The sequence below is a fragment of the Chiroxiphia lanceolata genome, chromosome 11, assembly GCF_009829145.1.
Source record: "Chiroxiphia lanceolata isolate bChiLan1 chromosome 11, bChiLan1.pri, whole genome shotgun sequence".
NCBI classification, from domain to species: Eukaryota; Metazoa; Chordata; class Aves; order Passeriformes; family Pipridae; genus Chiroxiphia; species Chiroxiphia lanceolata.
The window spans coordinates 12,437,654-12,455,443 of NC_045647.1; the positions used below are offsets into that span (position 1 = coordinate 12,437,654).

The 17,790-nt window shown below is 57.4% G+C and overlaps 1 protein-coding gene across 1 annotated transcript in view; it reads right to left on the bottom strand.

Annotated features, from left to right (window-relative positions):
- Window positions 1-248: 248 nt before the first annotated feature.
- Window positions 249-17,790, bottom strand: part of CELSR3 (cadherin EGF LAG seven-pass G-type receptor 3) — a 31,713-nt gene continuing 14,171 nt past the window's right edge. Inside the window, exons 10-35 of the mRNA XM_032698962.1 lie at window positions 17,494-17,679; window positions 17,236-17,346; window positions 16,791-16,959; window positions 16,396-16,537; window positions 16,108-16,228; window positions 15,606-15,789; window positions 15,411-15,512; window positions 13,108-13,202; window positions 12,190-12,399; window positions 11,534-11,717; window positions 10,880-11,029; window positions 10,419-10,599; window positions 9,947-10,114; window positions 9,393-9,519; window positions 9,019-9,225; window positions 8,739-8,913; window positions 8,095-8,207; window positions 7,708-7,787; window positions 6,953-7,079; window positions 6,180-6,293; window positions 5,907-6,043; window positions 5,722-5,828; window positions 4,874-5,047; window positions 4,535-4,735; window positions 3,284-4,361; window positions 249-2,572 (exon numbers count right to left, since the gene is read on the bottom strand). Coding sequence (XP_032554853.1) covers window positions 2,545-2,572; window positions 3,284-4,361; window positions 4,535-4,735; window positions 4,874-5,047; window positions 5,722-5,828; window positions 5,907-6,043; window positions 6,180-6,293; window positions 6,953-7,079; window positions 7,708-7,787; window positions 8,095-8,207; window positions 8,739-8,913; window positions 9,019-9,225; window positions 9,393-9,519; window positions 9,947-10,114; window positions 10,419-10,599; window positions 10,880-11,029; window positions 11,534-11,717; window positions 12,190-12,399; window positions 13,108-13,202; window positions 15,411-15,512; window positions 15,606-15,789; window positions 16,108-16,228; window positions 16,396-16,537; window positions 16,791-16,959; window positions 17,236-17,346; window positions 17,494-17,679 — 4,671 coding nt within the window. The 3' untranslated portion in view covers window positions 249-2,544. The remainder of the gene's footprint in view (window positions 2,573-3,283; window positions 4,362-4,534; window positions 4,736-4,873; window positions 5,048-5,721; window positions 5,829-5,906; window positions 6,044-6,179; window positions 6,294-6,952; window positions 7,080-7,707; window positions 7,788-8,094; window positions 8,208-8,738; window positions 8,914-9,018; window positions 9,226-9,392; window positions 9,520-9,946; window positions 10,115-10,418; window positions 10,600-10,879; window positions 11,030-11,533; window positions 11,718-12,189; window positions 12,400-13,107; window positions 13,203-15,410; window positions 15,513-15,605; window positions 15,790-16,107; window positions 16,229-16,395; window positions 16,538-16,790; window positions 16,960-17,235; window positions 17,347-17,493; window positions 17,680-17,790) is intronic.

The following is a 17,790-nucleotide window of genomic DNA, read 5'->3' on the forward strand; positions in this document are numbered from 1 at the left end:
GCAACCACTGCAGCCAATCCCTGCTCTGGGTGAACGGGCCTGGACATAGCCCAGTTCAGGCAACTGACAGCACCTGAAGTCCCTGTCCCCTGGTCACCTCACCCTGTTCCAGGCAACACCCCTTCAGCCTACGAGCTGGCTGGGAGCTCCCATCCAAGCCTCCTCCCACCATCAGCTCAAGCTCAGGCACTGCACTTGTTGCCCCATCCATGGATCCACTGCACAGGGAGAGATGGCAGAGAGGCCAGCACCATTTTATAGACTTTTATTTCCAAATCTGGCGCTTCCATGATACACTTTTACACAGCCAGAGAGGGGGCACGGGCATCTCCCCGCTCCCTGCCAACAGAATCGGGAGACAAAGAGAGGAAAAAAAACCCAACCAAACCCCGCAAAGGAAAAAACCCAAACCCAAGGAGGATGCTCCCCAGAGCCCAGGTCACAGCACTACAATCAGGGACCAAGCCAAAGACTGGTCTGCAAGAAGTAGACTCCTGCTTCTTGACCGGCCCAGGTCTGCAGGGACGGTCACCAGCTCCGCTGTTCTCTTCTTTTTGGCACTTGTCACTTGCTCTCCATTTGGCACCAGCATTAAGAGCCCCATATGCAACCTGGCAGAAACATGGGCCCTACAGCACCATAGGCAGGGAATCCCAAGACTCTGGTGCCGGCACTGCACAGCCGGAGAGAAACATGTAAACGAGCTTGTTCCCAAAGGCAAAGATGGGCAGCATGGAGGGGCCTGGCTGTTCCCAGCATGTGGGGCCAGCAGGCTTTCCCTCTGCACACTGGTTCCGAATGGCATGTAAACATGTCAGCAGGCCCTGCTGTCCTCATCCCTGGGAAAACAGTGAGCCTGCCTCATCAGGGCTGTGCCGGGGGGCCAAGGCACCCCCCCAGTCACCGGCCCTTCTGTTCCCTCCACGCTCTTTCCACTGACTCTGGGATGTAGCCAAGAGGCCTTGGCTTCCCCAGGTGCCTGGAGGACAGCAGCACAAGTCCTCTTCTGTAAACATGTCAGGTTGGGCTACAGTAAGATGCTATGGTAGTGTGGCAGTAAGGCAGTAAGGGGCACACGGTCACACAGCCCCAAGAGCACCACGGGGCGGCCGAGCAGAGCAGAGGCACCGCGCTCGGCTGGTGAGAGGGAGCATGCCAGCCCCCTGAGCCAAATGCCCTGGCCCGAGGCTGGGGTAGGCACAAAGGAGTGTTACTTCATGGCAGGGCTAGTAGGAGCCCCAGGCCAGGCCCCAAGCTGAGCAGAGACACCATCAGGGCAACCTGAATTTCCAGAGAGGGCAAAGTGCTGTTTATCTCCATCTCCCAAAATCCAGGCCACTCTGAGCTGGGGTCCTCTGCTAGTCAGAGGATAGCAGATATATGCAGAGCTCCCAGGGATCCTGCTAGATACAACTTTTGTGGGCAATGTTGGACCCTGAGACTGAAGCCACATCATGCTCCTGCAGATGCTAATCCTCTGCAGAGGGAGCACTGGCTTTGGGAACAGCCTAGCCTGCTGCTGAGCAGGACAAGGGTCACCCAGCTCCTTGCCTGGACCCACAAACCAACAGAGATTTGCTTTGTAACATCCAGGTTAAAGAGCACAACACCCAGTGGGTAAAAACACAGTGCTCCCTCGAACAGAGGTAACCAGCATTGATGAGACTGGGACCATCCTGGTACAGGACAGGGCTGCACAGCAAAGCTTGTCTCCTCCCCAGCAGGTCCCTACTCCTGAATTTGCTGCCCTATTCGTTTGTGCTCTCACTGGCACACAGCCCCTCACCGAGGTGGGGCACCCCAAGGGGGAGGGTTCCATGGGAGGGCAGAGGGAGGCCTGGCTGCATGGGGCTGAGGGACACCAGGCAGGAGGGTGGCAAGACACGTGTGGAGCTGCACAGTGGGAGGGTGGGGGGCAGCAGGGCCAGCTGTCCTGCAATGGGGCTTGGGCAAAGCAGTGCCAACAAAGACTTAAGGACTGCCTGGCACTGTCTCTCCAGTCCACTGGGATTGTGGTCCTCATAGCCCCAGGGAAGCTGGCAAAGGGCTGTTGGTGAAACAAATGCTCCAGGTCCTGGGAACAGACCATCCGTAAAAATAACCATAGAAATTTCTTTTCTCTCTGATTACAAAGATACAAAAAAGTAGAAAACCCTCCCCTGCTCCCACGTCCTGGGCTCCATCTCTGTCCCTCTGCCACTGCCCACCCTCCACACACACACACGCACACCCCATGTACAAACAGCTCACAGAGAAAGAGCTCAGCCCTGGCGGGTCGGAGTTGCCACCCTTGCCCAGTACTACCTGTCACACCGGGCAGGTGATGGGGAGCACAGCAGCAGTTGAGAGCCTGGAGGCTCCTGGCAGTGGGTGGTGTGCGCTGCCGGCCCCTTGGCCCACAGGGCAGGGGAAGGCAGGGTTGGTTTTGGGCCTCTGACCACCATCAGTTCTGGCCCCTGCCCCCTGGGGACACCAAACCTCGGCTGGCAGTGCCTGGCGAAGGGCTCTGCTTCTTCCATCTCTCTTCTGGACAACTTCGGCCCCTCAGGAATGGCCCTCGCTTCTCATTATTCTTCTCAGAGGAAAGAAAAACAGCATTAAGACATGGCATCTCCCCTGGGCTCCAGCATCCTTCCCCTGCTAGGCCAGATGGGGACAGGGCAGAGACTCACTCCCATGTCAGGGCAGGAACAACTGTATCCAAGTCCCTGAGCTCAGGGAAGAGGAAAGGAGGGATGAGGTGGGGTGGGGTGTGGTAGCAGCAGTACCAGCAGGGAGTAGAGCTGGAGGGGAAGAAATGACAGAATGGGACAGGGTCCCTGGGGAGAAACATGGCTGGGGCAGGCAGAGCTCCCCTAGGATTTGGGCTCCCTCCTCTCCAGCCAGCCTGGCCCTTGCATACATCCGCTCACTGGGACTTAGAGCCAGCACTGACCAAGGGGACCAGCCATGAGGTCAGCCTGGCTGCACAGAGCATCGTCCCCGAATCCCCACAGGCCACAGGCAAGGGCCATTGTCTCTAGCAGAGTGGGTAGACTCACATACACAGATGTTTCTGCCCGTGCTGCACTGCAAACACCCAGAGTTGTCACACCCGAAGCTTCTCCCTGCCCAGTCACTGTTCAGGACCAGGAGACACCCCCTCACCCTGGGGGCTCACCCTTACACAGCCTTCTCCCTCCAAACCAAACCCCTTTCAGGAAGAAACCAAGCAGGTGGACAATGCACAAGATCAACTGAGGAATGCACAAGAGCTGGCTGAGGAAGGAAGGAACACACTTACTCTGAGTCTGGTGACAGCTCCGAAATGCTGTGGGACGTGGCAGAGCGAGGCGTCGAGGGACACATTGCAGAGGGTGTCGAGGTCTGCAAGGCAGAGGGGGTGGCGGTGGTCTGGGGGCCTGAAGGCGTGCTGGAAGATTGCACTGAGGACAGGACGGAGGAGTTAAAAGAAGCAAGGATGGAAGAAAGGATATCTAACTGTTCAGTGGAAGGATGTCGGCTGGGAATGGCCTCCAGGTTCTCCCTAGAAGGCTGTCTCCTCGACAGCGGTTCTAGGCTTTCCCTAGACAGCTGCCTCCGAGAGAGACTCCCCAGGTTGTCCTGTGAGGGCTGCCTGCTAGGCACTGTGTCCAGAGGCTCCCTGGAATTAGATCTTCTGGATAGAAAGTCCAGCTGCTCCCTTGAAGCTTGTCTAGCTGATGCTAGCAGGTCCCTTGAAGGCTGTTTTCTAGAAAGTAAATCCAATTGCTCTCGAGAAGTATCCCGACTTGGTAACATGTCTATTCGGTCTCTGGACACTTGCCTACTTGGCAGTGTGTTTAGCCACTCTCTAGAGACTTCTCTTACTGGCCCACAGTCTAGCTGCTCTCTTGACCCAAATCTGCAGGGTAAAGTGTCAAGGCAGTCTCTGGAGCCCTGTCTCCGGGGCAACGTGTTCCCATGATCTCTCTGACTGGGCCTAGCAGCGAGTAGATCCAAGTTTTCCCTAGATGCATGTCTGCTTGGGATACTTTCCAGGTGTTCAGTAGACCCATGCCTGCTGGGGATAGTGTCCAGCTCCTCCCTGGACCCATGCCGACTGGGCACAGCTTCCAAGCACTCTCCTGAGTTGTGTCTGCTCAGCTGCTCCCGGGACATCTGTCTCCTCATCAGCATGTCGAGCTGCTCCCGTGACGAGTACCGGCTGGCTGGCTGCGACAGGCTGCCAGCTCCAGAGTAAATCCTGCCGTAGGAGGCAGCAGGGACAGCCCTGTGACCCAGCGTGGAGGTCTTGTACCATGTCAGCTCATTGGTCATCCTGCCAACGGATGGCAGGCCCTGGAGAGTCGGTGGGTACTGGAGACGGTTCTTCAAAATCCCTGCACCAGACAGAAAGAGAAGGCAAATCTTCACACAAAAGCAAAAAGAGCATGAAGACCACGGAGAAAAGCCATACCTCCCCAGGACCACAGCCAGATGGATCTGATGCTGTCAGGCCAAGTCATCCTGACACAGGCAAGGCCACCCTTGCCCACTTGCTCCAGGCTGTTACCTTTTCTCTGCCGTTGGGTCTGGGTGAGGGAGTTCTCATCCCCGCTGGTCAAAGCCAGGTCTGGCTGATTATTGTTGGCTGCATCCTTGTTGATGTCAAATCCCAGCTTCCGCTCAGAGCCCCACTTCTGCAGGGAGCAGGGGTGAACCTCGCACTCGCCCAGAGCCGGCCAATATGACATTAGGTCATTGCCGTCCACATCTGAAGGATGCAGCAAAACGGGCCCCAGGGAAGAGGGAGAGAATATTTCCGTGAGCAGCAATTGAGCCATCACAAGACATGGCCTATCCTCCAGGGACCTGAGCTCATCCCTTTCCCTGCCAAAGACCTGGGACTTGCCTTTGGGAGTGGTGTTGGCAGGGTTAGTGAGGAGGCGTTCGCTGTGTGCCGCCCGCTTGAACTGGCGCTGGAAGCGGCCCCGCAGGCGTACATTCTCCTCGCTCTCCGAGGATGGGATGGAGAGGCTGCGCTCTTCATCCAGAGACAGGTCACTGTCAGAGTCCGAGTCCTGGTCTGCAGGAGCACAGTGTGTGTCAGGGAGATGTTTGGAATGAAGGTGAGAGAGGCTTCTGGTGGCAGTGCCAGGAAGGTGGAAATACCCTGGAGCTGACCACCCTTATGAGAGTGACTTACCCCTCCCTGCCTTTCCCTCAGCAGCAGCCTGTGCCAGCTGCCCTGGCCCTATCACCAGGTACCCATGAGAAGCCTGGCTCCCTCTCACTGCACCTCCCTGTAAGGCAGCTGCAAACAGCCATAAGATCCCCTCTGCCTCCTCCTCCAGGCTGAGCAAACCCACCTCCCTCAGCCTCTGCTTGTTTGCCCCATGCCCCAGTTGTGAGGGTGGCTCCCACTAGTCTCACTCCAGTGAGTCAAATGTCTGTACTGTACTGGACAACCCAGTATTCCCACAGATCCCGCAACAGCCAATGTTCCCTCTCTTGCTTTCTCCATCTCTAGCCCCTTGGGGCTTGGTTATGCCCTTTGCCATCTCTCCAGGAGGAGGCTGTGCTAAATGACACAATGGCTGCCTCTCCCTCCTACCCAGTGTTTGGAAGTCACAGCTGAGCATGGGGTGGAGGACGTAACCATATAGCCAGAGCCTGCACTGGGAAGAATTTCCTTAAGCCAGGAGTTAATTTAGGATGCACAGAGTTGGCCCCAAATCCAGGCACAGGGCTGAGTCTTACCTCCCCCAGCATCACGGTGGAACATGGCCACGTCGATGTCCGTGGGTCCGGCATGAGCCAACAGGCTGTGATCCAGGACTGAGCCCTGACGTGCCGTCACGTTGTCTCTGAAACACAGGAGGCCCAAATGGTCAGGAGCCTCCATCTGCCCGGGCACTGTGGCCCCCCAGAGCCCCATTCCCTACCTGAGGTACGCCCGCTGGCTGGAGTGAGTGCGGGCAGAGCGCACGCTGCTCACCGAGGAGACTGTGGAGGCCCCCAGGGTGATGCGGATGAGCCCACTCTCCTCAAACAGCGCTGTGTTGTTGTAGGCACTGGGGCCCTGGGGAGGGCAGGGAGAGGGTATGTTAAGGAGTTGCTATGGCAGCTGCCATGGGGAAATGGGGACATGCCTGTCAGCTCCAGTCCCAGACATGCAGCCTGACCCCAGAGCCCTGGGCTGCTCTGCTCTCGCCCACCTGTGTGCTCCTCGTAGCCTCCTCGCTCTGCCCTTTCTTGCCGAGGCAGGCCAGCTTCCAGGCCTCCCACACCTCCTCATTTAGCACACAGAACAGAATCAGCACAGCCAGGCCCTGTGGGGAGAGATGCCTTGAGAGACAGCCCCTCATTGCCAGCTGACCTGCTTGCCCACAGCAGCAGTGGAAGGACAATCCCTGGCTCCTCAGGAGCCCAGCACATTGGCTCTGGTGGCCACCAGGACTGGGATGCACCAAAGACGCCCCAAAGCTGGTCGGAGGTACCACCCATGGTGGCCATGGGTGAGAGAGGAAAGGGTGGGGTGTCCTCCTGGCTGGCAGTAGCCAAGGAGAAGATGGCAGGGTCCCCTGCAGCAACACCAGCCACAGTGGTAGCAGGAGGTTGGCAAGGTGCTGTCGTGGGTCTGACTTTGGGTGTCCAACACTTCTGCTGCACACTGTTCTCTTGCTCTGCCCTCTGAGAGCATGGAGGTACCTTCCCTCCAAAGACAGGCCTTGCTATCCCTTGGATGTCACCTCTGAACCAAACACCTTGCAGCCACCTCCTACTCACCAGAGGCACAGCAGCAAGGACTGGCAGGAGTCACTCACTGCTAGTCACAGTGTCAGAGTGGTGACAGCAGAAGGGACAAGGAGCACAGCAAGATGCTGGGAGCTCAGCGCAGGCCACCCACTCTCCACAGTTGGTTGTGGGGACCACAGGGATGCTCTCCTGGGCTGACCCACGCCCTCCCCAGCAGAGGCTGGGCAGTTACCTGGAGGCTGCAGAGGACAGTGTAGAGGTAGTGGAAAGCCAGGACACTGTTGTTGACAGCCAAGAGGCCAAAGAGCCAGGTAGTGCTAATAACTAGAAGCAGAACAAAGGAGCTCCGTAACGTCATGCTGGAGAGAGAGAGACAGACAGACAGGCACACAGACACACACCAAAAGGTTAGTGCATACTGTTAATCTACAGTCTAGTGCTCATGGACAGAGATCCAGAGGGGAAAGCGATCCTCTCCATCCCTCCCTGTCGTTCCCAGCACTGTGGGCACATCCCTGCAAAGCGGTCCAGCTCCTGCCAACTCCCAGGCCTTCCCTTCTGGATCAAACATGGCAAACACAGGTCATTTGGAGCCACAGAAAGCTGAACCATGTTCCAGGGTTGGCTCAGAAGAGAGTGGGAAAAGGTCCTCAGGAGCATGTAGGAGAGGAAGAAGCAGGTGCTGGTAGCTGACAAGGGTGAATTGTTGAATCCAAGCAGACACATGGAGTGGCTGTGAGGGTAGGTGGTGAAGGAGGACCAGTTGGTGGGTCAGTGTGGAGATGAGGACGTAGGAACAAGAGGAAAGGACAAAATTTAGGAAGGGTTAATGTGGCTGGCAGGTGTGGGAGAGGAGCGTGGCTGCGAGGCTGACACTGATGCACAGAGGGGCCCTCTGTGATGGTGGAAGAAGGAGGATGGTCACTGAAAATGCTAAAAACCATGAGCTGTCGGAGCTCTGCTGGGAGTTTGGCCACTAATACTCACAGAACCGATTTCTTCTTGGTCTCCTTTTGGCCTGGGGAACAGGACATCTTGGCCACAAGCAGGAACATGACCCCATTCATCTGAAAGCGTTGGCACCAATTAGAAGCTGTGCCAAGGGCTGGCTCTGACCTGACTTCCCCAGTGCAGAACATGGGCACCAGGCCCACCAGGCCCATGCAAACATCCCCTCCTTTCCCCTTCATGCCCAAGCCATGGCCTCCCCCAGATTTGACTGGAGTGAGGAGGGACAAAAAGAAGGCCTCTAACTGAGGAAGGGGTGGGTACATAGAATGGGGCAGGCAGTGGGCAGCCAAGGAGGAGCAAGTGCCCATGGTGCAGAGAAGGGAGGCAGGAGAGGGTTGTGGGTGAAACAGGACAGGGTTTTACCACAATGACGACAGTAATGGGGCCTGCAAAGCTCCAGACCAGCTTATCATGAATGGAAATCCAGCAGAAATCGGGGTTCCCATAGCCCTCGGGATCCAGGCCAACAGCCAGCCCTGCAAGAGGAAGGGAGAGGTCAGGTCCAGACCCAGCAGCCTTGGACTTGTCCAAGCCATATCAATCCCATTGCAGCACCAAAGGCAGTGAAGAGGCACTCTCCCTGCTCCTTGCCCTGTGCACAGGCTTCCCCACTACAGGGAGAGACTGCGAGCCCCAGCACCAAGGGTCTTTATTTCCTTTTCCCCAGGTATCCCTGATACAGCCCAGCCCAGCAGGCACTCACTGCCAGCAACAGGTCACCCAAGCATGCAGGCTTAGGAAAGCAGGAGACCTCAACTACAAGTCCTGGGATAAGCCATGGGGAGGTGTGCTGAGAAATTACTTCTCCCCAGGAGGCAAGAAAACAGCCCTTGATACATGGTCCCCAGCTGACCACCCCAGCACTGCTTGCTGCCAGCACTGTTGTCCATGGCAAACCCACCTTCAGCTCTCCACACGGGGCGAGCTGGGCAATACCAGATGGTCAGGAGGCTACTGAGAACCAGCACAAATGGTTTTGGCACGGCTGTAGGACAAGCAGCTCTTACCAGTGATGATGGCAGGCACTCCCCAGCCGATGGCATAGTAGAAACGCATGGCCCCGAAGTTGACGTTGCGGGCTTCGGTCTGCATGCGGTAGATGTGGAGGCCCTGGACGAAGAGCCAGGCAAAGGTGGAGAGGAAGAAGCAGTGGAGGAGGATGGCAATCACAGTGCAAAGAAACTGGGGAGACAGAAGCCACTCAGAGATGGTGCCACTGTGCCAATGTTAATGGCATCATCCACACCTCACCCTCACCCCCACGGGGGTGCTGTTTCAACCACAGACCTGGTTCTCAGTGCGGTTGATCCCCAGGAGAAAGAGCAGCTCAGAGAAGAAGAGGGTGACTGATATGTTGGAGTGGATGCCACGGGTGTTAGACTTGAGGCCTTTGAGGCAGGTCAGGAAGGAGAAGGTCAACAGCAGAGACACCAAGGAGAGAGACACCAAGGAATAGGTGACAATTGCCAATGTTTCCAGGTCACCTTCCAGTTGCTGAAGCAGCAGAGAACCAAAAGCAAACAGTGGTGTTAGGGGCAGACACAGGATGTTTGCAGAGCTCTCAAACTCTAGTTATGCCCACAAGAAATTTTCTGCCTGTGCCTGTTTATTATTATTTAACAGTCTCCACCACTGCCCACAGCCCCACGGGCAGAGTTTACCTCTCGGTGTGAGCTGTCCATCAAAACCCCAAAGGTGCCAAACTGGGAGCACTGGCAGTGGACGTGCGTGGTGTTTCGGTACACAAGCTCGCAGTCCCTGGCTGTCCAGAAGCCAGAGGGGTTGGTCCTGCAGCCACCAAAAAGCAGAGTGCACTTAGGAGAGAAGACAGATGAGTGTGCTGTGTGGGGGAGGAACTGCAGAGAAGATGGGTGACTGGCAAGGCTCTTCTGCCAGTAGATACAACTGCACTCCTACAGCTTAACTACTGGAGTCAGAGTGTGGATGTGGCACTCAGGGACATGGGTTAGTGGTGGGCTGGAGAGTGCAGGGTTAACAGTTGGACTCAATGGTCTTAGAGGGCTTTTGCAACCTAAACAATTCTACAACCCCGCTGTGCCCTCCCAGCAGGGAACCCCAGCAGGAGAGAGCTGAAATCCCCCACATCCCAGGGCTGCCCAGGTACATAGACTGTTACAACCAAGGAAACCTGGGGAATGAAGAGGTGTCTGGGGAAAGCAGCTCAAAGAGAGTGGCCCAGCCATGCTTGACTCACGGGTTGGAGTGGTTCCACTGGACACAGAGAGGTTTGCTCCTGTTGGCTGTCTCAAGCAGGTAAAATTCCAGCACAAGAGGGGTGTCCAGGGGCCCTTGCAGGAAGGTGTGATTGCTGAACACAGACACACTCACGATGGGGGAGTTCATCACAGGATTCTTGGGGAGCCTGCAAGGAGCAACAGAGCTCTACCACCACTGTGCATGGCATCTGCAGACCCTCGGGGACTTCCCAGATATCCTGTCCTGACATCTAACAAGGAACAGGTCTGCCCAGTCCACACCAAGGGGCTGGGAAACATGGGACAGAGCAACACCAGGGTGGGGAACAGGCAGAGCACTGTGGGACTGCCTGGCTGGGAACCAAACCCACACCATTGCAGACAAGCTTGGCAATTGCTGGAGGGAACAGAAGAGAGTCCAGCCAGCCCCTCTCCAGGACTGCTTGTGGGGGCAACAGGGAGGGGACGTACCTGATGCTGCGACGATCCACCTGGTAGTGCGCAGGCAGCAGCCCCCCGAGGGTGCGGTACATGATGAGAATGACCACAGTGAGAGCGGGCTCAGGCTCCGGCAGCGCCTGCCTTGGGGAGGAGCTCTCCACAGTGTAGTTCCCTTCGCCCCCAGCCAGTGTGGGCATTGCTGTAGGGGCAGCTGAGGCACACAAGGGGGTGGTGAGAACACATATACACACGTGCTGCTCCGAAGACAACTTGCGAGGCCATCAGGAGCCTTTGGGATGTGGTGAAGCCAGAAGCTCAGGCTGTCAGAGGTGACTTATGGACCCCCGACAGAGCAAGGTCTCAGCAGGGTATACCTGCAAACTAGATGGCCTTTAAAGGTCCCTTCCAACCAGAACCATTCCGTGATTGTACATCCTTCCTGCCAGCCATACCCACCCAAGCTGTTCCTTGAGTGATGTTCACATGCTCACCTTCAGCTTTCGGCGGGCTCAGCACGGACAGCGGCAGCACAACGTGGGTGTGGGGGTCCCAGGCGGGCTGGCCCCGGAAGAGGCTGCTGTGGTAGCGAGGGTAGCGCCGGCGGATATGGGAGTGGTTCTCCATGCGATCGATGCTCAGCACTGCAGCGGAGCAAGGGAGTGAAGTCAGATCTAGAATGGCCACCTGGAGAGAATCACGCTCCAGGGGCACCTCAGGTTTCAAGTCGCTGGTGAAAGGACCACACGAGCCACAGGCTGGGTTGTGGCTATGTCCTGTGTTTGGGCATGACACATGACACAAATCTCAGCACCCATAGTGCTCCTTCCCAGCCCAGATCCATGGTCTGCTATAGGGCAGACTACTTCAGCCACCAAGATCAGCTGCTTTTTCACTCTAGACTGGGAAGTAACTGGGAGTGGGCAGCACACTTCTGGCTCTGCTGCTTTTGCTGGCGTCTCAGCTAGTCCAGGCAGGGATGGGCCCTGGAAATCTCTCATGAACACCTCCCCACGTTTGAGAGAGCCACCAAGGACATTATCAGCACCCTCCCTGAGACGCAATGAGATAAAAAGGGAAGCAGGTGTAACGTCGGAGTGTCTCTGCACCATCCCCGCCAGCCCCAGCCCCAGCCAGCTCCTACTTACTGATGTTGGGGGTGACGACACCAACAGGATTGAGGTAGGTGAGTTTCATGTTGCTGGCCAAGGTGCCCGAGTAGTCCCGCAGCTGCTCCATGAGGCTGGCACTGCCATGCTCTCCGTGTGGCAGCATGGCCCAGTGCTCCCGGTTCTCAGGAGCCAGCACGGAGCTGCCTGCGCGCAGCAGGTTCTGCACAGGAGAGACACGGGGGCGGGGGTGAGGAAGCACTGCCTTTGGGATCTTCCTGGCCACCCCTAGACTGCAGCATTGTACTCTCTGCCCAACTTGCTGCACAAGGGCTTGGGGTAGAGAGGTATTTTCTGCTACAACGGGCCTCCACCCTCATCGCTCATCAACCAGTGCCCTACAGAGACATCTTCCAGGCACTCCTGCCATGAGGGACTTGCAGGTAGCAATAAGACCTCCCTTTGCCTTCCCAGGCTGAGCAGACTCAGGTCTCTGCCTCTCCTCAACCAGCTGGTGCTCTAGTCCTGACCATGCCTGTGACCTCGCTTTTGTGGGCCACTGCCTGTGTGGCACTGGGGAGCCCAGTGCTCCTGATGGGGTCTCACCACATCCTCAATGCCCTCAGAAACACAGGCTCAGGGTGGCTGATAGGAGAAGCAGCATCAGAAGTCACTGATCTGGGGGAAGGACTCACCTCATTGAAGTGGGCGTCCTGTGTGGCTGTCAGGCCGAAGCCACGCTGCTGGCTCTCGAAGGCCATGAGGTGGGACAGCAGGCGGAAGGCAATGTGCACGTCATTGCCAAAGTAGTGGTCCATGTGGTCTGTCACAGCCCGGAGCCGGTGGGCCAGCTTCTTGGCTTCAATTGTGTTGAGCTCAGTCTTGTTCCTCTCCAAGCCCTCCAGCTGCCAGTGGCGAGAAAAGAGGGGATTAAATAATTAAGCAGGTTCCTTACTGGGAAACTGGGATGCTGCGGGCCCCACTGGACACAGAGATTATTTCTGAAGCCATGGCACAAGCCACTGACAGTCACAGTCGTGGTCACTAGAACAGGGAGCACTTCTGGCAGTCTCCAGCAACACGCCAGGAGCTGCACTGGCCCAGCTAACCCAGTGCCATACACAACAGAGGCCAAGATGAAAGGACAGGGCAAGGGCCTGGCGATACTTCCCTGGAAACTCTCCTGGCTTCAGTTTCAATTCAGCCCAGGTGAGATGCAAGTATTGAAGACACTTGCCTGGAAATGTCAAAGGGATTTGTCACTGACAGAATCTGGGGGCTACAGAGCTTCCATGGAGCAGACATCCCATCAGCTTCAAACCACTCAGCCCAGTTCAGGGTTATTTATTTTCCTCTCAAATGCTGTGGCAGGACACAGGTAATTTCTGGTGGGGACACTCAGATTAGACAAAGCCCAGTGAACTTAAGCTCAGACCAGTGCTCCCACAGGACGGGTTTGGGGGCAGGGGATGAGAAAAAAAAGGTGCTGAGCACTGTGGCAAGTCCCTCTCATACTCCAGGCACTCCTGGAGAGCTGAGTGCTTTGAAATCTGGCTGTGAGCCCTTGTCAGAGGGCCCATGCTCTGTCAGGGCTGCAGAGCCAAGAGGATTACCAGCACAGACAGTTCCTTGAAGGCAGGTGAAGTGCAGTTGAAGAGATCTGGCTCCAGCCAGCCCTTTTCCTCATCACAGTGTCTGACAGCTGCACCTGAAGCAAGAAGGAAGGGCATGTTGGAAATTCAGCACAGGATACACATCCCCAGCAGGGACCCTCTGCAGCAGCTAATCCCAAAGAACAGCACTGACAAGTGATGGGGAGGGCCTATAACACCCCAGGGCCATTGTCCTGCAAGTGTGCAATTCATTCTGCCCTTGGTCTGTAAAACCTGCAGCTGCTGCTGTCCTCTCCCTCCAGGAGCTGGATTCCTCTGTGTGCTGTGGGGCTGCATCACACCAGGTGCCATCACACAGAATTGCAAAAAGGACTAAGTGACTTGGCAGGACTCAGGCTGGAGAAGCTCCACGGCATGCGACTGTGTCCTCAGGGCACATCTCACCCCAAGCTACAGAAGCCCATGCAGCTCTAGGCATTCCCTGGCTGACAGCCTGAATGCTTGCTGAGGTCCTGCTCTCTCTACAGGGCAAAGTCACTCCAGGAGCACAACAGCCCTGCTGTGGGCTGGTAAACCTGCACAAGAGATGAGCCCCTGCAGTTGATGGGGATGGAGCAGTGGGATGGAGGACCCCAGTGTGGAGGATCCAGCACTATGGGTTCAATATCCAGTGACAGACCCCAACCCCTGGCTGGGGCCCAAGCACTACTGCACAGCAATGGAGTCACCAGCACTGAGTGGGATCAGCTGTTTAACATCACCAAAAACCCTGCTAAAGCCGACACAGAGAGCAGCGTTCTGGGCCGCTACAAACACTTTACACAAGAGGAAATAGGCAACCCCAGTGTACCCAGCAGGACTGTGGAGGAGGTCCTCCTGGGGAGAGCACCAGGGCACAGGAGCCCACCTGAGTGCCCATGGCTGGGAGAGGGCAACAGCATAGCCAGGGCAGGGAGAGGGAGCCTGGAGGAGACTCCAGTTGCTGCTTAGAAAAGCCCCAGTAATAAACATGTCCCTCTCACCACCTCCACCGCCTAGCTGTCCTCCCAGCCACCTTTCTCCCAGCTGCAGAAGCACAGGGACCAGTGGCACTGCAGCTCGGAGCAGGGAGGACAAGAAAATCTTCACACTGCTGGCCTTCCTCTTGGACAGAACAGAGATCGGCTCAGGATCTGACCCCCAGGTCCCTGTGCCTCCCCCCACCAGCTGGGCAGAGGGACTAGGACCTTGTGCTGTGCCTGCCATCAGTTCCTGACCCTGTCCTACTGCCCCCCACTCTAAAAACTTCCCCTTCCTCCACCCCACGGCCATTCAACCGTTGCTCATCACCAGCTTCTTCCCCTCCCAGCCTAAGCAAGCAGGTACCACCCAGGAGAGCCAGCATCCATCCCAGCCAGGTAGCAGGGCATGGGCCCACCCAGAGCCAGCACTGCAGGCTCAGGACAGCGGGTGGCAGGGGCTGCATGCGGCTGCAGCTGGGTTTGTGCTGGTTAGTGTGCTGGGAGCAGGGAAGAGCGTGTAGGAGCAGTAAGGCCAGGCAAAGCATTGGGAAGACTCTTGGCAGGTCCAGAAGCAGAAGGGAAAGTGCAGGGGTGCGCAGGGTGTCAGGCAGGGAGCAGGAAGGGAAAGCCGTGTGGTGCAGCCCTTACAGCACAGGGGGAAGGAGACGGGAACAACCTTACCTGCACCCCTCAAGCCTGAGCACGGAGGGCGAGAGAACCGGGGAGAGAAGCGACAACAGTTAGGAGCCGAACCTGCCTCCTCCTGGGGCGAACGGCTGGAGAAGGACAGGGTTTGTATTGTCCCCTGGGGCTCCCACTGCCCTACATCCCAGACACCCCGTCACCGAGGACAGCTTCGCCTCCTCCAGCTCCAGATGCTGCCTCCTGCCCAACATTCACCTGCTTCCCTCGCAGGGCACATGGGGATGGGGCTGGTGGAGCCGCAGAAAGGCACTGTGCTGCTGAGCTGCTGTGCCAAGCCTGACCTCAGCCTCAAGCCCACTGAACCCAGAAAGCAGCAGGAACAAGGTGAGAATCGAGGCTGAGGGAACAGCACAGCCTCAGGGCTGGATGATGTGCCTAGACCTCACAGCTTTTACCCAGTCTCAGCCCCATGTCCAGCCCCTCTGCTCTCCCCAAGGCTGTGGCATTTTCTCCACCAACTTCCTTCTCCCAGACCTCAAGTCCAGCTAAATGAGCTAAATAATATCACAAGAACAGAGTGATATCACTGGGGCTGCCACAGCCCCTGGCAGGACAGCCAGGCTGCCCCCTCCCCTCCCCATTGTGTCCATCACTCACCCAAGGAGCCTTTGGGACACAGCACTGCAGCTGAGAAGCCAAACTTGGTCTGAGGCCACCACACACCTGCCTTCAGGCTTTTGGGGCAGCCGTCATAGAGCACTGTGGAGACAGGCAGCCCGAGGGGCTGGTCACAGGGGGAAGCCACTGACACTGAGCCCCACAGCACCAGCTCCCCACTGTGCCCACACTCACCCTCACAGCCGCTGGGTGTCACCTCAGCAAAAGGGCTGTCACAGCTGTTGCACTGGCGGCCGATCACCCCAGGACGGCAGTGGCACCGGCCTGTCTCCCTGTCACAGGAGCGGGAGGTGGAGCCCACGGGGTAGCAGTCGCATGGCAGGCAGGTGTCACTACCTCTGGGGCGGTAGTGGAAGTCCTGGGGGGAGACAGAGACAGTCATCCGAGAGCCCCTTGGAACAGCAGCTGAGGCCGGTGCCTGGGAAACCCCTGGAGCCAGAGCAGAGAAGAGCCAGGCTCTCCTGATTTGCAAGCACCCACAGTGCCCCCACCATCACCACGTTGGGGCAGGAGGGCCACACAGAGGAGCTGAGGAGGGATCCAGCCCAGAACTGGCACACAAAGCAGGGCCTGGGCAGCTGCCAAGCCTTTGGAGGGGACAAGGAGCAGCATCAAGAATGAGCAGAGCTTCAGGCAAGCCACGGGCCACATTCCCATTGGTACAGCTGCCCCTCACCTTGCAGTGGCACTGCCCGTTGGTTTTATTGCAGTCGGGGTCAAAGCCCTTGTTCACATCACAGTTACAGGGCCCGCAGCTGGGGTTCCCCCACCAGCCCTTCGGACACTGCTGGTCCATCCTAAGGAGAGAGACACCTTCACTGTTACAGCCAAATCCCCCAGACCTTCTCCTCCCACCAGCCCAGCTCTCAGCAGCTCCAAGGAGCCAGGTGGCACTGAGAGGTGCCAGGATGAGAGGCCAGCATAGAGCCAGGCACAGAGGATATGGCTGTGCCCTGAATCTCACCTGTGCTCACAGTACTGCCCAAAGAAGTTCCCGCTGCACTCGCACACGTAGCCCAGGGGGGAGCCTGGCTTGCGGCGACACACAGACTTGTTCTTGCAGGGGTTGAGGTGACACACATCCACACAGTCCCCTCCGTAGTACCCTGAGGTGTGGACAGACACCACCATGTAAAGCAAGGATCTTCCCCCTGAGAGGGGCCAGAGCACCAAGGAGTGGACTCAAGAGGGCTCAGGAGGGATTCTGCCCTCCAGGAAAACTGATGACTGTCTGACAGGGATGTGACTTGCTCAAGGGCTGGACAGGAGAGCAGTCACGGGCTAGGAGACAGTCACGGGTAGAGGAGAAGACAGGCAGGCATGGAGAGCAGAGGAGTGGCAGTGTGCTGCAGGTCCTACCTGGCTGGCAAACACAGGAGTAGCTCTGCCACTCATCCTTGCAGATGCTGTTGGCTGGGCAGGGGTTGGAGTCGCAGGGGCTTGGCACACTGCAGCCAGCCTCCACTCTCAGGGCATGGCTGGGTTTGGGCAGCACAGTCCCAGTGACGCTGTCACCCAGTCGCACACCCTGCAGTGCAGGTGACAAGATACACAGATACACAGACAAGATACACAGAAGCTTTGACAGATACACAAGGCTCCAGTCCCCTACTCTCCACAAACCCCCAGCAGCAGCCACTCCCCACCACCCCTATTTATGGCTGCCCCACAGCACCTCAGAGCCTTGAATGCTCAGAGGGAGAGTGACACCAGCAGTATGGATGCTGACAGCAGCTGCCAGACCTGTGTTTTCACCCCTTCAAGTAACATACCCACTGAGGAAGGATCAGAGCAATGGACTCACCTGTATGCAGCCCCTCAGCCCGTTCTGCACCTCGCCAGAGCCCAGGACTCCCCCCACATGCAGGTGTTTCACCTTCAGGCCATGTAGTTCATTTCCTACGACCACGGTATCCTGCAGAAGGAAAGGGAGTAACATGAGGCAACCGGCACCAGCCCTGCCCCAGCCCTCTGTGAGGGTGCAGAGGCACAGCCCGGCCTGTGTTTGCCAAGCACCCCCTACAGTTCCTGTCCTGGTGCCGGGGTCTCAAACAGCACCTACCTGGTAGAGCCCAAAGTCCAGGGTGAGGGTGATGACGTAGCGCGAGTCTCGCCCGCTGCGGACGTCCCGCAGCTCCAGCTGGAGGTCGTGCCATTTCCCATCACTGAGCTGCAGCTGATCCAGGAGGAGGTTGGTGCTGCGCCCGGACCCCCTGCTCACCATGAAGGAGAGCAGACCCCCAGCCAGCTGCAGAGAGGCAACCAGCAACGCCAGCAGTAAGCAAAGATGGCATCAACTCTGGCTGCTTCCTGCCTATCCCCTATCCGAGGAAACCCAGCCCTGCCCTCTAAATGTCTC